At 46.0% G+C, this 17666-nt stretch overlaps 1 protein-coding gene and 1 long non-coding RNA gene across 4 annotated transcripts in view; one reads left to right on the plus strand and one right to left on the minus strand.

The window, feature by feature from the left end:
- Positions 1–17666, minus strand: part of LOC116838796 (uncharacterized) — a 77174-nt gene that overhangs the window by 54175 nt on the left and 5333 nt on the right. Inside the window, exon 1 of one of the 2 annotated variants that reach the window (XR_004376989.2) lies at positions 16780–16901. The exons of the other annotated variant lie outside the window; for it this stretch is intronic. This is a non-coding gene — a long non-coding RNA (uncharacterized LOC116838796). Of the gene's footprint in view, positions 1–16779; positions 16902–17666 lie in introns of those variants that run through there. 2 annotated transcript variants of the gene reach the window in all.
- EPS8L2 (EPS8 signaling adaptor L2) overlaps positions 1–17666 on the plus strand; it is a 122651-nt gene that overhangs the window by 31130 nt on the left and 73855 nt on the right. The window contains exons 2-3 of one of the 2 annotated variants that reach the window (XM_075065071.1): positions 4811–4858; positions 6568–6623. In XM_075065071.1, the coding sequence (XP_074921172.1) occupies positions 4815–4858; positions 6568–6623 (100 nt within the window). In that variant the 5' untranslated portion in view covers positions 4811–4814. Of the gene's footprint in view, positions 1–4794; positions 4859–6567; positions 6624–17666 lie in introns of both variants that reach the window. The other variant, XM_032804205.2, reaches the window with a different exon arrangement.

Consider the following 17666-nt stretch of genomic DNA (forward strand, 5'->3'; position numbering starts at 1 on the left):
CCTTTTACATATTTGAAGTTCTGTCTCCCCTCAGTCTTCTTTTCTCAAGACTAAGTATGCTCAATTCTTTCAACCTTTCCTGACAGTCGTGTTTTCTAAATCTTCTATCATTTTTGTTCTCCTCTGGACTCTCTCCAGTTTGTTCACATCTGTCTAAAAGCATGGTGCCCAAAACTGGACTCCAGCTGAGACCTCACCAGTGCTGAGCAGAGCGGGACACCTCCTATGTCTTACATATGACACTCCCACTAATACATCCCAGAATGACAGTTGCCTTTTAAGCAACAGCATCACACTGTCAACTCAGTGATCCACTATAACTGCCAAATCCTGCAGTACTGCTGCCTAGCCACTTATTTCCTATTTTGTATTTGTGCATTTGATTTTTCTAAGTGTAGTACTTTGCACTTGTCTTTGTTGAATTTCATCTTGTTCATGCCTGACCAATTCTCCAGTATAACATGATTATTTTGAATTACAATGCTGCCCTTCAAAGTGCTTGCAAACCCTTCCAGCTTGGTGGCATCTGCAAATTTTATAAGTATACTCTCCCCAGCCCCATCCTCCAAATTATTAATGAAAATATTGAATAGTACTGGTCCCAAGACAGACCCCTGTGAGACCCCACTAGATATATCCCTGTTTGACAGAAAACCATTGATAACTACTTTTTGAGTGCAGTTTTGCAACCAGTTGTGCACCCATCTAATAGTAATTTCATCTAGACCTGATTTCCCTAGTTTGCTTAAAGAATATAATGTGTCAAAAGCCTTACTAGAGTCCAGAGTCACATCTACTGCTACTTTAAATACTGATTTAAACAAAGGCAAATTTCCTACTGAGGGGGATGAGAAACGGAAGGTCTGAGGAGGAAACAACATAAGCAAATAGTGGCAGAGACAAAGCGATCCAGATACACAATGTTCTAATAATCATATTACTAAATTTGCCTCTTGTTTCTTTTTAAAATGCACACACCTGGTGCCCCATGAAATATGTAGCAAACAACCGCACCCATTAGGAAGATAAAGAGAGATTTCAGGAATTCTTTCATCAGGAAAGCATGAGTGAGAATCAAAGTGAAAGCAGGCAGAACCCAGAGCAAGCGCTGGAGGCTGCACCAGTACTGGAGGCTTTGGAGATGCCCTCCAGAGAGGAAAGAACACAAGGGGAACGGGGGGAGGGGTTGGATCACAGGCCCCAGTGCTCACACATTTTCTTTGGTCCATGTCTATATTTAAAGCTGAAACAGTTTAACTGTAAATCTATTTAAAACCCACTGACACTCGGTTTATCGCAATTTAGCTTAATAATAATCATACCTCCCCCTAACTCTTGCATAGTGCTTTTCAGCTACAGATTAGGAATTAAGTTTAACTGATATAAGACAGGTTTAAAATCAAATTCAGAGTGTTCACAAAAGAAGATTTTGCCCAGATTTAACTAACTCGGTTAGACATCACACCCTCAGTTACATATAGACAAGACCTATCGGTGAGAAGTATTAGCAGCATAATCACATGAGACTTCATCATAATGAAATAGTTCGGGGGTGGGAAATCAGGCAAGGGTTAAATACTACTAATAAATAATAGTAATAATGCTGCATTAAATGAGAGGGATGGAAGTACTGAAACACGTGCCTGCTAGCTCCCTGGGCTCTTTGCGTGTTTCCTGTTTTGTGTTCTTTTAGACTGCAAGCTCATTGGGCGGAGGGCTCTCTCTCAGTGTACCTAGCACTGGGGCTATTGGCAGCTACCACAATATAAATAATTATAATAATAGATAGATTCATAGATTCCAAGGCCAAAATAGACCACTATGATCATCTAATTTGCTTCCTGTGTAACACAGGGCTTCCCCAAAATGATTCCTAGAGCGTATCTTTTAGAAAAACATCCAATCTTGATTTAACAATTGTCAGTGATGGAGAAACCACCATGACCCTTGGTAAATTGTTCCAATGGTTAATTACTCTCACTGTTAAAAATTTACATTGTGTACCTAGTCCAAATTTGTCTAGCTTCAACTTCTAGCCATTGGATCGCCTCTGTCTGCTAGACTGAAGAGCCCATTATTAAATATTTGTTCCCCATATAGATACTTATAGATTGTAATCAAGCCACCCCTTCATCTTCTTTGTTAATTTAAATAGATTGAACTCCTTGAGTCTATTACTGTAAGGCATGCTTTCTAATTCTCTAATCATTCCTGTGGCTCTTTTCTGAACTGTCTCCAATTTATCAACATCCTTCTTGATTTGTGGGCACCACCAGAGCTGGAGATAGTATTCCAGCAGCTCTCACACCAGTGTCAAATACAGAGGGAAAATAACCTCTGTACTCCTACTCGAGATTCCCCTGTTTATGCATTTTAGGATCGTATTAGCATTTTTGGCCCCGGATATACTTTGGGAGCTCATGCGTAGTTGATCCTGCTCCCCATATAGATACAGGGAATCATTCAACCACTAGCGAAGCCACTTCCGGGGTGGAATGTGGCACTATGATCTGTATTAATTAACCTAATATAACACCAGCCTTCCCGTCCATCTGCAGGGACTGACCCGCGGACCTTGGCTCTAAAAAGCAGGAGCCCTGACTGCTCGAATTACAGGAGCTTGTGCAGTTTGAGTGGTGGTAGCACTCTCATTAGCCACTAGAGGGAGACAAAGCATCACTCCATATTAGTGTGGGTTACACCCACAAATACCTGAGCATGGCTAGGCACCTGGTATGCTGTGACTGCTGCTTAGTACACTAGTCATTATTCTCACTGTCAGCTCATGCTCCCCATGTCTGCTTGTTGAATCCATCTGTTGCCTCTCATCACACAGTTAGACTGTAAGCTCTTTCAGGCATAGATCAGTGCGTGTGTGCGTGCGTGCGCACAGTACCTAACACAATGGGACCCTGATTCCTGATGGGCAGCCCGAGCCTTCCACTAACTTCAGTGAGTTCTGGATCAGGCCCTTAGCATGTGCCACTCATTCTACTGTAACTGCACTCTGTTACTGAAGTGGCTGTCACAGCATGATGACTCACCTTTAAGAAAGTCAGTGGCATCTTTCTACTCTAGATAAATGCAGGGAATTTACATGTGACACTCCCATCGAAATGCCAGCAATGGTTATGCACGTGAATCCCACACTTGGCCAGATGAAACTTTATTAAACCTTCATGTGTGTATGGAGCTTACAGCAAGTTAGGGTTGCCAATTTTGGTTGGACGTATTCCTGGACGTTTCATCACACGACATAATCTTTAATGAAAGATGAATCTTTAATTGCTGGAGACTCCAGACCATCCTGGAGAGTTGGCAACCTTAACAGCAAGTTTTAATAGGTGGAAGATGGCTCTGACTTCCTTTGAGGCTCCTGCTAGACCATTATGCAGGATAAATTCTTTGGCTATTCTCCTGGGTGCAATGGCTTATTCCCCTGGTGCTCCACTGTTATCAATCATGAGTTAAAAATCATTTCATTTTATGGCTTATCCAGATTCAGTAGATCTCCACATAGCTTCTCTCTGGGAGCTTGTATAAAGCTCTGCCATACCTCCACAATAATGGATTTTCTGATGGGGCAGCATGCAGGGGCTGCTACCTCAGAAATCAGATGGGGTGTGATTGAATCTAGCCCTATAATGGGAGGAGAAAGGGAGGTAGATCTCACAGCATTGTGCTTTCTGAGAGAATTTATGAAGCAACACACGTGCTACAGTTCTCAAGGTGACCCCTCTGTCAGTCAGCTCCTCCATTAGAGCTTTCTGTTCTAGGATCCTGGAGGTAAACTGCCAACTCCCTGGGCCAAATCCTGCTCTCATTTATGCCCACGCAACACTTTGGACTTCAGAGAGGTTGCATTATGTTGTGACCATGGTGCAGTGGTTTCAGGGGAGGTATGAATTGCACATAAAACAACCCTAAAGTGAACAGAAGACAGGGGAGGGATAGCTCAGTGGTTTGAGCATTGGCCTACTAAACCCAGGGTTGTAAGCTCAGCCCTTGAGGGGGCCATTTAGGGATCTGAGGAAAAATCAGTACTTGGGCCTGCTAGTGATGACAGGGGTTGAACTCAATGACCTTTAGGGGTCCCTTCCCATTCTATGAGATAGATATATATCCATATATTATTATTAACTGGGGTTTATAGAGCACAGCCCATTCTCCAGCAATCCTAAAGCACTGCAAAAAGAGATCCATCATATATCAGCAGTGTGGAGACTGTAAAGAGACAGCAGCTGCCCTTGTGAGCTCAGCAGCAATTCACGCATACACAGCCTCAGGCACTGGAACTGGCTTTAAAAGGCTTTACCTTCTACCTGGGCAGAGATGAACAGAGGGAACCTTGGATTAATCTGTCATCTAAATGACAGACCTCTAACACTGCAGCAGCCTTTAATGATACTGTGCTGTAATGACAGCAGCAAGTCATAAAACAACAACATAGAACAAACTGAAAGCATTAGGTTAGGAATAGGCCTACAACCTGCTGTGGAATTTGAATCCAGGACTTTTGTCAGTGTGTGTGCACACATTAGGTGTTCTATATAGGGAGATATAGCAATACAAACAGATGTGGGGTGGGGAGAGGTTATGGAAGCACATTAAGTGCATCTAAATACTATTGTCTGCACACACTATTGACTGTGGGCACAGAATCAGAGGCTGGAGCCCCAGATGCCGAACGAAATCTGATTGTGAAGTGTGGTTCACACCCAGGCAAATATTTCATCAGGTCAAACAAGTGGAATGCGGAATGTGCTAACTGCAACTCCTTTGTTTCTGTTACAGTTTAATGTCTTGACAGCAACATGAGTCTCAAAGGATCTACCAGCAGCCAGCCTGGCTCTCCAAAGTAAGAACCTGAATGACAAAGTTTGGCTGAATGGCTCATCCCCAGGAACTGCAATAGATTATTACCTGCCACCACAAACACATATCCTTCCACTCCTGGTTCTCCCCTAAGGGAGGGACTCCACTTTCTCCTGCTCACTTACTTAGGTCTCCCCAGCTAGGGCCAGGGAAGATTCCACCTTGCCATGTCCCAATGCAGTCTAAACCAAACATGCTCACGCATGCCATCATGCATCAAGGCTTTGCCAAAAGATGTCATGTGGCTTGATCGACATTCTAGAGGGAAGAGAAACCTATGTCTAGTTGCCCTGCTTCTGTAGTTCTGTTCAGGTGCCCACAACTTCTATGGGGCAGATTCAAATTATACTCTGCCTGGATCTACAAAATCTCTCCCTTCTCTCCCTGAAAGCTTCAGCCAACACTGGACAGCAGGGTGCATGTGGCAGTACACTACACTACTCTGAGCTGCTGCCTGCCACAGGAGGGGGGAACCAGGAGTTAGCTCACTATCCTGGTTGGCCCCATTGCTATAGCATCCCCTGGCATCAGGACATGGCATTGCAGGGTATTTTGCTGCTTATGCCCCATTGACCACCTGTGCTGGCCTCATGATGGCCTGTTGCTGTTTGGATTTTGTGTGGGCATCACCCCTCAAGTTCAGCCCCTTTCTAGGGTAACAGAAATCCAACTGTAAGTCCAAATAAATACCCAGACTAATAGTTCTTCTGCCCCCTCAGGCATTCTGGAAGTTCTCTGCTCCCCCACAGCTGGTCCCAGCAGTTTCTCCTATGCTGCTTCCTCCCCGCCGCAGGTCTCCTCCACTGCGTCCCCTCCCTCAGGGATCTCCCTGCTCCTCACAGGCCCTACCTCATAGTCCCCCACAGGAACCTGACCTGCTCCTTGAGTTGTGTCCTCCAGCCTAAGTTCCCCAGGCACTTCTGAGAAAGGGGACTCTCCTGGCTCCTCTCTGAACTGAGTTCACAGCTCTGTTTACATAGTCCTCTCTCTGATCCCTCACAGCTGGGACCAGGCATTATAATTAAGTCTCCATCACATTCAGCTGGGAAATAGCTGTTTGGTCACAGGAAAGGCTGAGCCCGGCTTGCCTTAAAGGGCCAGCCAGCCTGTGACAAACCCCTACAGACTAGAAGGGACCAGCAGATGCTGGGAGAACAAAGAGAGAAAAATGGGTGAGAGTCAGTGGTGGAAGATCCATACATCTGTTGTCTTAGGCAGAGGATCCTCTGCCTTTTTTGGTCTGACCTGCCTGAAGGGAAAGCCAGTGGGCTACTCCTTGGAGTGAGCGAAACCTCAAACAGGAGTAGGTCAGATCCCCTCCCCTCACAAAAATTAGATCTCTTCAACAGACTGTGCAAACATGATGGCATTCGAGCTTCCTGCAAGGCGTCCCAGCTTGTTGCAATCGAAGGTGTCACTGGAGAATTGGTGTCAGTGACTGATACTCCTTCAGCTCACCAGGCAGGGTCCTGATAACTACCTGACTTACACACTAAGGCAAGCTGATGTGAAAAACCCATTCCCATTTGTCATTAAGCTGGTTTGAAAAGCCCGTTGCCATTTGCCATTCAAGCACTAGACCAGATCAACTAGTTACCCCCGCGTTGCTCAAATGAATCCAGTAAAAACAACAACAACAAAAAACTTTTTTGAGATTTATTGTTTATTTGCTCCTTTTCTTTCCTTTTGCAGCAGCAGCTTGGGCAAAGCAGATGGTGCTTCGAAAATGAGTGCAAAAGATTTATACGGTAAGTCACTGCCACTGATACACTAGGCTGCTGCTCAGATTTGCCTGAGTAAAGACTGCCAGGTTCAAACTGGTAGAAGGGAAAGCTGAAGGCATCGTTATTGTATGGCTTCCTCTTCGTATCTCATGGTAGGACAGTGTGGGGCAGTTGTGAGAGGAATTGACATAGACACGTCACAATTCACCTTGAAGGGGCTTCTCACTTTCCAGTGAAGCATCTAGTAAAAGAAGCTACTGCAGACAGGATGCCAGACTAGATACGCCATGGGTCTGTTCCAATACTGTTCCCTATACTTTTCCGTGCTGAGGTGCTATGTGGCAGAAAACAGGCAGATGACATCTGTTTTCCTATATATCATGTTTACAGCAGGTTTTCATGACATTGTGGCAGAATGGCACATGTTCTCTCTGCACTAGCGGTCATGCCATTGCAACCACTTAGTGCAGCCACTCTGATAGGGGCTGCCACCCCCATATTAATTTTGCTAGTGTTACAAGCCTGTGCAAAACAGATACACTTCCACAGGATCCCTAACATTTTCTGGTTGATTTAGCCAGACAACCAGGTTCTCAAAAGTGGGAAGCTAAAAAAGACTGTTGTGAGCAGGTTAATGATTATACTCGTTAATTACTCAGTACACCATGAAAAGTCAATGCTCTCTGAAGCTTTCAAAGAGAGAGTTTACAAGGGATCATTTTCTAGAGGGCAAGAAGAGTTTCAGATGAACATGCCGGGCCAGATCCTCAGCTGGTGTAAATTGACATAGCCACATTGAAGTCAATGGACCTACGTATAAAAGCATTTTATCACAGCTAGGTATTAATAATCATCAACATTACTGATGGATCTCAGCTGATTTACAGTAGCTGAGGATCTGGTCCACACTATGTAGTGATCGCCTGAACAAGCAAGGGGAGGTGAGAAGAGAAATCTTCTCCTCTACACAGTTCAGCTAGGAGGATAAAAGCTCCTTAGTTTGGGGTATTCTAGTTGTGGTCTGGAAAGCCTTCTGTGTGGAGAATTCTCACTGACTTCATTAGCTGGATCCGGCCACAGGTACACCACATTAGTTTTGTGAGTGCAGTGTGATGGGTGCAGATATAAAAGCCAGAACAGAACAGAACAGGGCTTTTCTGATTTTGCTTTCCAGCTGCAAAATTACTAAACAACCTTGTGAAATTCTGGCAATTCTTCTGTTCTGGGTTTTTGTAGACTATCAAAGCATTCCAGTAGCAATTCAATGAGTTGCTCAGACTTGATTAGAAACTTGCCTTTGCCTACTGGTTGCCTGAGATATTTTCACTGTAAGGTGATCGTGGTCACAGGCAGGGTGCCTGGGATATTTGTCGCTCTAGAGTGACCTCCATTGCAGACTGGTTGCCTGGAGATTTGTCACTGTAAAATGACCTCAACCTGAGACAGTGTCACCGTGAGTGACCTCCTTGGCTGAAGAGCTGAGTACTTAGCTTAGCGGATAAAGTGTTGAACAAAGTAATCATAAATAATTTAGATTAGCTGCAAGGGACCAATACACAGAAGTAAAAGGAGGAGATAAATTCAGTGCTATTTGCACCACTCACTGTCTGTGGCCTAATTTCTGCCTGGGGAGAAAGTGCAGGGGTTATTCTGTTGGTCACTTGTCTGATGATTAAATAACATGTGCTTGAGGTGGGGAAAAGAAGTGCTGATACATTGGACTAGTTGGACCTTATTCTCATTTGTACTAAGGCCCCTTTACATAGTGTAAGGGGGCCATAGTGCCCCCCCTGTTATGTTTTGTAACTCCTATGTTATTCTGTTTTTAACTGTATGTTGAAGCTACCCAGAGCTTGGCAAGGGGAGGGCGGTTTTTGGTGGTGCAAAGATTTCAGTCTAAAAGCCTTCTACAGTAAATACCTTGATCGTATGTTAGCCTCTTCTGAATACTGGTCAAAATAAAAATTAAACTGAAAATTGAACATAAAGTATTTTAAACATTTCATGTACTAAGGCTACTTTCCTTAAGGCAGATATCCACCAACCAGGGCCGGTGCAAGGATGTTTCGCGCTCTAGGCGAAACTTCCACCTTGCACCCTCCCAGTGCCCCCGCCCTGAGGCACCCCCCTGCGGCAGCTCTCCCCCTCCGCCCTGAGGTGCCCCCCTTGCGGCAGCTCCCCACCGCCCACCCTCTGCCCTGAGGCACCCCCCCGCCCCAGCTCACCCCTGCTCTGCGTAAGAGCACAAGCACCCCGAGCACCCCGTCGCTGCTTCATTTCTCCCGCCTCCCAGGCTTGCAGTGCCTAAGCTGATTGGCGCCGCAAGCCTGGGAGGCGGGAAAAGTGATGCAGCCACATCGTGCTCAGGGAGGAGGCGGGGCAGGGGTGAGCTGAGGCGGGGAGTTCCCCTATGTGCCGCCCTCCCCCCACTTACTTGCTGCAGGTGGCCCTCTCTGCACTCCCCTGCCCCAACTCCCTCCGCCTAAATGCCGGTGGCGACTGGGGCGGCCAAAGATCTGGCCACTGCGGTCGCTGCTGGAGAAAATGGCGCCCCCCCGCAAATCCTAGCACCCTAGGCAACCGCCTAGGTCACCTAAATGGTTGCACCAGCCCTGCCACCAATTATGTGAATGCATCACAGAACTGAGACTTGTTATTAGCTAAACAACATGCGGATGTTAAAATACTGGCTTTATGTCCCTCCATAGGGACACTGGCAGCTCTAAAATAGCTTTACTTCCCACAACTGAAGATGGAAAATAAGTAGCCAATGGTTTGGCAAACGTTCCCAAAGCATCCATACTCTCTGTAAAACAAATTTGTTCTCAAAAACAAACATCAATCACAACACTTAGGTGAAAAGTGCCTTGCTTTTTTGTGAAGCTGCCCCAAAAGTAATTAGGGTGACCAGATGTCCCGATTTTACAGGGACAGTCCCGATACTTGGGGCTTTTTCTTATATAGGCTGCTATTACCCCCCCACCCTCTGTCCCGATTTTTCACACTTGCTATCTGGTCACCCTAAAAGCAATTCTTGTTACAAATTCACCGACACTGAGAGGTTAAATGACAAGTACTGGCATCCCACAGCAGGTCTGTAGCAGAGCTGGGAATAGGATCCAGGGCTCCACCCTCCCAGCCCCCTGCTAGACTACACTGCTTGTATATGAATGAGGTAAGCCTTCTGTGTGCTTACTTTTCTGCCAAAAAACCCTCAGTGGCTGGACACCAATCTGTCTCTCCCGCTTTATTGACCTGTATAGGCAACATTTATAAATATCATTTAGGATGTCAGAGGCACTGTACCCAAGTAAATAGAGTACTGAACTCAGACTTGGGAGACCTAGATGCTATTTGTGGCTTGGCCGGCAGCCTGCTAGATCATCTTGGGCAAATCACATTACTGCTCTGTGCCTCAGTTTCCCTGCCTGTGAAATGGGGATGATGACAATCACCTTCTTTGTAATTCACTTTTTAATAGTAAATCTCAAAACACTGTACAAAGGAGGCAAGTGTTGCATTAACCCTCTTTCTTTTTGCATTTAGTTACCTTCAATCTGATGGGGATTTAAATAGGCTGATTCTAATAGCACTAAGAGGAATTTCTCCCACACATCCATCCTCATACCCTATTCACTGATGAAATAACAATAATTAATAATTAATAATAATAAAATAATAATAATAATGCAAAAACCAACCAAAGTCCCGAGGTTAATGCAACATTAAATGTTAGAATGTAAGAACATAAGTGTGGCCATACGGTGTCAGACCAAAGGTCCATCTAGCCCAGTAACCTGTCTACCGACAGTGGACAGTGCCAGGTGCTTCAGAGGGAATGAACAGAACAGGTAATCATCAAGTGATCCATTCCTGTCGCCTATTCCCAGCTTCTGTTGTAAAATCAAACACTCAAAAGTCAGGAAATTCTGAAAGTTACATTTTCTCCTACAATGTAAAGTTGGTCACCTGCTCATCCTGTCTGCCTAGTATGAATTTCTACACATAAGTTTACATTTAACAGGAAGGATTAGGGTGACCAGATGTCCAGATTTTATAGGGACAGTCACGATTTTGGGGTCTTTTTCTTATATAGGCTCCTATTTCCCCCCACCCCCGTCTCGATTTTTCACACTTGCTGTCTGGTCACCCTAGGAAGGATAGGAAAAGAGAATACCACGGGCAGAATCACTGGTACAATCCGGCTGCTTTGCAGCACCAGGCATCCAGAGTATACTAGCAAAACTGGCCCTGCATATGTGCCTTGTGTGTGAACAGTTTATGGTCAGCATCTCCTTCAGAGTCAACTAGCATAGCTGTGCCATGATCAGATGAATGATCCCTCACCCAGTTTGCATGAACAAAGGGTGGATGGGTTGCTCCCAGCTATTGGTGAGCTTACCCCCAAGTCATCATGGGTACCACAGAGTCATCACTCTTAAAGAGTAAAACACAGTCTCTCCTTTACTCAGCCCCAAGTTCTGGAAGGGTCTCTGGCCACATTTTTAGAATGCACCTTGGCTAGCCAGACCGCACGTAGGAGGACAGGTAGCTATCATGTTGCTGCCTTATTCAACACACAGGGCAGCCAGCTGAATAAATGTTAATGCACACCATGAATAAATAAAGCTGCTTCTCTGCTTACTGGCTTCTGTTCTGAACCTAGATGAAAGGACATTGAGGGAAATCCATTGTATTCCTGGCAATCCCTAGAGAAAGGCTGGGAAGGAAGTACTTTAAAATAATGAGTAGTTTACACAACAGGCTTATTGCTGTCTTTGTGGTTGCATTAGCCAGCAGCCTCCTACTGATCAAAATTGTTTTCAAGGCTTAATAAATAATACTGTACCCATTCAAGGGTTATGCACTGAATCCAGGGGAAAAAGGGACTGATCCTAAGATAACTGAGACTAAGGGGGAGGGAGTCTCTCTATTGACTTCAGTGGGCTTTGAATCAGGCTGTAAGAGAATATTCTAGTCTATATAAGTACTTATACTGTGATCATCTGCGCACCTTCCAGTAATACATTAAGCAGCATGACTCACATCAGTCACCCATTTCCAATTGTCTGTACACTCTACTGATCTACTTGTGCCCAGGGAAGAACTAACTAATGCCTATAAAATGGAAGGGGGATTTCACAGCCTGTAACTGTGCTTGCAGCAAGAAGTTTCTGTGCTGTCTTATCATGGAGTCCAGGCTTTGAGAGTGCTGAGCACTTTGCCTGCTGCAAATTAACCAGCTGATGAAACAGTTAACTTGAGGAGTGACAACCTGGCAGCCGTGATCACTCGATACCAAAAGCAGTTTGTAACTGAAGAAAGGTTTCTGGGCTGTAACAGAACACTGGGCAAGACAGGCCCAGTCATTCCGACCTGCCTGACTTAGGCAAATGACACCATCTGCCTGGAGGTGCTTTGCTTCAGGCAGGGGTTCTCAATCTTTTTCTTTCCAAGGCCCTGCCAACATGCTATAAAGCTCCACGGCCCACCTGTGCCACAACAACTGGTTTTCTGCAAATAAAACCCAGGGCTGGCATTAGGAGGTGGCATGCAGGGCAACTGCCCGGGGCCCCACAGCACAGGGGCCCCCTTGAAGCGAAGTTGCTCAGGCTTCAGCTTCAGCCCCGAGTGGCAGGGCTCAAGGACCTGGGCTTCAGCCCCATTCAGTGGGGCTCCAGTTTTCTGCCCTGGGCCCCAGCGAATCCAATGCTGGCCCTGCTTGGTGGCCCCCCTGAAATCTGCTCGTGGGCCTCCGGGGGCCCCAGATCCTTGGTTGAGAACCACTGGCTTAAGGCACAGGTTGATGTGCTGTAGCCAGGAGACTCTGAACAGAGGCAGACTGCACCCAATCTATAGTGATCCATTGGCAGCACAGTTTCCATGGAGAAGTGCCACTGTAGGATCCCTGGCACATAAGAGACCACATGTCCTCATTGGCTGAGTGGAATGTACTACAGGTCAAAGATTAAATTACAACCCGACTGATCACAGACTGGTTTCCAGAGCTACACAGCCAAAGTATCCAGAGCAAAGCTGATTTCAGTTATCCAACAGCCAGAGACCTTTGGGAGACTCGAGTTCAATATCTGAGCCTAGCAGATAGTTGCATGGGCTGGGAGCTCTGCAGAGGGAAGTGAGTGATCTGAATTGGAAAGAAGGTTTGCTTGAGTTGGGTGTGCATGAGCTAAGGGTCAGCTCAATTCGTATTTTTCCCAAGCTGACGTGCCTCTCCCTAGACAGAGCAGAGCGCAGCAAAGTGCTAGATAAGTGGCAGTTGCTGGTTCTCAAGAGCAGAACAAAATGTTTAATGGGATCATCAAGGTCGTGATTCTGCAATTGGCTGCCCACATGCAGAGCCCTGTGCCCATGTGGAGCCCAGGAGTCTATTTGCATGGACCAGTTTTCAGGATCAGGGTTCTACTGAATAACTGCACAGTCCTATAGTCATAATCTTTGTCCTCCTCCTACCCCAATTTTGACTGCTTTTGCCCCTCACTTTGAGTGTGTCTACACTGCAATCTGCAGTGTGACTGCAGCACAGTCTAGCAACGTGAATACATATCCATGGTCCCTGGTGTGCTTGAACAGCCCACACTGCAGCATCCACGCTGCTGGTTTTACCATGTGAGCGCTGGTATGTCTACCCTGTTGCAGCCTCACTTTGGATTGCAGAGTAGACATACTCTTTGTGTCTTCCGTGAATTTATCTTGTACTCTCCTCTGGGCGGGGATTGTCTCTTTATTTGTTCTCTTGAGGAACCTAACATGCTATCAGACACTCGAAAATAATGACATCAATTCCAGCTCTGTTATAAACATGGGGTGGGGATGAGAATCAGTGTTCAACTAACTGGTGGAACTGAACAAACAGACCATAAAAGAACTGTCGTTTTCTAACATCTAACAGGGGCTGATAAACAGCAGCATAAGTGAAAACAAAGGGCTCAGCTGATCCTCAGCTGGTATAAATTGGCACAGATCCATTGATATTGGTGGTGTTACGTGCATTCACACCAGCCAAAGCTCTGGCTCCAAAAGCACAAAGCTCTAAAAATTGCCTTGAAACTATCTTTTTCATAAAGCTGGGTAGAAAATAGCCATTAGTTATTGATTAGTTAGCATGCTGGACAACAACAGAGGTGATTATTCAGCATTAGTTACTGGTTATCTGCTGTATAGAACCATGGGCTTGTTAATTATTTTAGCTGAACTACATGTGACATTCACATGAATATAAATGGGTACGCTGAGACTGCGCTCATGAAATATTTCCCCCTCCCCCCCACACCCCTCCGAAAATTCCACACCTTTCACACTGGTTTAATATGTGTAGTTAACGTCTGCAATGTAAGACAAAGAGCACTGATTCAATAAACAGAGCTCAACCAACATTTTTATTTAGTGGATTTAGGCCATGATTCAGGAAAACACCTTAGCACAAGCGTAAGGCCATCCCAGTTCAGGACGTTACCGACACCGTAACCGACACATGCACTACCTGAACTTAAGCTCATGCTTAAAAGTAAACCACATGCTTAAGCCCTGTCTTGAATTGGAATGCTTTTCTGAATCAGGGCCTTAATTTGGCTCCCAGTTTTGGGTCCCAGACACCACCAAAGAGCAGACTTTGATAAGTTACTGCTATTCACATTAGCAAGAAATCTCTTCCCATCCCACAAAATGAATGCAGCACTCAAAAGTACACTGGCTATTAAGAGCCTTGGAGACTTAACCTAATTTCTCACTCCAGCTCATTTATCTCCTCGGGCCCCTTCTTTCCTGCTTATTTGCCCTGAATGGTGATGGGTGGGGAGGTGTCAGTGAAGTACATGCTTAAGTTTGCTTCCAATAGGTACAAGGAAGAGAGAAAAACATGTCACTTTATGACCGTACACTTACGAGAGGATTCATGCACTTTCTGTTCAGCAGTGTCTAGTGGGTAGAACACTGAAAAGAGAATCAAGACTCAGGATACAATGTGTATAGTGGGGGTGCTGAGAACCATTGAACCAGACTGTAAACCTGTTATATAATGGAAACCACTTAAAGCCAGGGGTGTGGCAGCACCCCCAGTTCCAGCACCTCGGTCAAGATTCCAGGATTCAGTTTCCCTTTCTGTCACTGGACTTGGGCTAGTCACTTAATATTTCTGTATGCCTGTTTCCGCATCCATAGAGGTGACTGTCACAATTCATTAACTTGACTTGGGGGAAGGGGTGGTATTTCCATGAATAAAAAGTCAGTATACACACTGCTGCATACTTTTGTCATCATCATTAAAAGAACTGGGCTGCAATTCAGGCTATAGTGACTGAACAAACAGCCAGCAGAGGTTCTCTGTTGAAACAATCATTTTAAAGGAATGATGTCAGAGGTCCAGAAAAAAATAAGTCACTTCCTTAGTGAGGAAGAATTGCTGTCCTCTAATTCCATTGCAGCTTATCAGCAGACACTCATTTTGTATATGTAACATGATTGGTCAGTATTATTATTTAATAGGAATTGACTGACTTAGCATGACTTTTTTCAGCAAATTGCAAGCCAGGATTTTCTCATATGTAACACCATGACTAAGTTACATTCCAGGGTGTTGTAAACATTTGTCCCAGAGCGTGGCCTGAATGTGCCTCCTGGGGTGCAAGTCAACCCACGGGAGGCTGGGAGAGGGCAGAGCCATGGGGCTTACACTTCTCACTTGGGATTCTGACTCTCCCCCTGGGGCAGAGTCACTCCACACTGCCCCCAATGCAGAGCTGTGGCTAAATCTGGCTCTTAATATCTGGGAAGTGCTTTGAGACCCTTGGGCACAGGGCACAATTAAAGTAACAACATTGTCTCCAGTGGTTCCCTACCCTCTCATTATGATTGACATGGGTAGTTTTCTGGCTCCATATATGTCCCCCACCCCCACCCCAGTGCCTAAAGTCTCTAACCAATAAGATGCTGTTCACGTTCACCTTTATGGGTCTGAATATTTTAGTCTCACTATGATAATTTCTGCCTAGCCCAGTAAGACCAATATTCAGGAGCAAGAACGCTGTACTCATCAGGATTGATGCAACATTCTCCCACCTGCTGGCCATGTAATTCCTACCTCCAGCTCTGATCAGGGGTCCGATGGCTAGTGCACTGGTCTGGGAACCAGGAGACCTGGGATGCATTTTACCAACCTGTTTGCATCCACTTGGCAGCAAAGAGTCTGCTCTAATCTGCAGCAGGCAGCTCTCCACTCTGAACAGCATTCAGAGCCCTGCACTGCTTGGCCAAGTCACTTCAGCTCTCTGTGCTTTCCTCCCACCCTTTATCTGTCTTGTCTATTTAGACTGCAAACAGCTTCAGGGCAGGGATTGTCTCTCACTATGTTTGTGCTTTGCCTGTCACAATGGGGCTCAAATCTCTTTTGGGGATGCTAGGCGGAGGCCACAGGTTGACTGTGTGTAAATAGTAAGCAAGAGGACAGCCTTTTGAAGCTGTGCCACTTAAACTTTCCCAGGGCCTGGTTGCTATGTGTTTATGCCCCCGTGGAAGTTGGTGCTGGAGTTGATCTGGTTTCATGGAGCTGTGCCACTGGAATGCCTGAGGCACACTAATTCCGTCTTTCCCCACTGGCTTTGAATGACTACGTTGTTCATATAGACGTCTCCGGCTGGGCCACTGCAGTGTCTCTCTTCACGTTTCCTTTCCTACCACAGATCCCAGCTTCACGTTACCCCTTGCTTTTCCCTGCTGCAGTGCAGCTCTCCTCTTACTGACAACCTTTCCTCTTAAAGCCTCACTCGCCCTTTCCTTTTTCCCTATGCCATCTGAAAATGGAGCTTTTTGAAAGAAGAGGGCAGCATCCTTTGGGCAGTAATCTAGCTGTTTGCCCGTGGTGGGTGAACCTCCATGTGTGTACTCAGTTCAGCTCCCATAGGCTTGGATACGTATCTGAATGCACCCAAATCCATGGTTATCACCCTGCTGCCCCATTATTGGTATGACAGTAGCATCTCTAAAGGCCCTAACCAAAGGTCAGGAACTATGCTAGGGACAGACAGGGGACAAGAAAATAGCCTCTGTCCCAGAGAGCTCACTGTGTGAAGCAGCAGAGTAGCTGCTGTTGTGCAGTAAGGTTGTGGGAAATGATTGGAGAATTCAGACAGCAATGCAGGGCCCTGAAAGGTATGTCCACGCTTACCTCTGGAGCAAGCAATCCAGCGGGGGTCCCCATCTCCCAACGACTCCGGTACTCCACCGGGGGAGTGGCAGCAGTCAACCTACTGCAGTGAAGACACTGAGGTAAGTAGTTCTAAGTATGTCGACTTCAGCTACGCTATTTTCGTACTGAAATTGCGTAACTTAGACCAACTTATCTCGCCCCTCTTCCCCGCCCCCAGTGTAGACCAGGCCTGAATGCTGAACAGAGCAGAGAGCTGCCTGCTGCAGGCAGAAGCAGATTCTGGTTTCTGTGCTGCTAGGTAGAAGCAAAGTGTGTATTTATTTGATCCAAGTTCTCCTTACATTAATAGGGAGAGCACCACACAGTCTAGGACATAAAAGAGCTTTCTGTGCTTCCCAGCCTTCTCCCTCTCCCTCCCTCCCTCCAGTACCTTTCTCCAGCTTCCTCAATTGCAAACAGGTCCCTGCTGCTCCCTCATGTCCCTCACCAATGTGCTCCCTTTTTAGGATGGACATGGGTAGTTTTCTGGCTCTGTATGCCCTCCCTAGAGAGCCTAATGTCTCTAGCCAAATACAATGCTGTTCACTTCCCTATGATCCAAATTCTGCCCTTGGTTACACACACCCAAATCTCACTGAGTTGCAGGTGTAGCCAGGGGCAGAAGCTGGCCTGCTGTTAATATTCCCTAGCAGGAGAGAGGGCTCTGCGTTCTAACCCCCTCTCTCCTGGTCTCTGGTTGGCTGCTTTCTTCAACCTGTGTGCATTCAGCCATGTTCCACAGCCCATTGCTGCTTGTCTCTCTGGAGATGCCCTAGAGCTCCTGAGATCTGCTGAGACCTCTAAAGGCTGGTGATTGTGGTGGGACAGCTATCCAAGCTGATGTGAACCCCAGAAAGTATTACTCT

Source organism: Chelonoidis abingdonii, chromosome 4, assembly GCF_003597395.2.
Source record: "Chelonoidis abingdonii isolate Lonesome George chromosome 4, CheloAbing_2.0, whole genome shotgun sequence".
In the NCBI taxonomy this organism is placed as follows: Eukaryota; Metazoa; Chordata; order Testudines; family Testudinidae; genus Chelonoidis; species Chelonoidis abingdonii.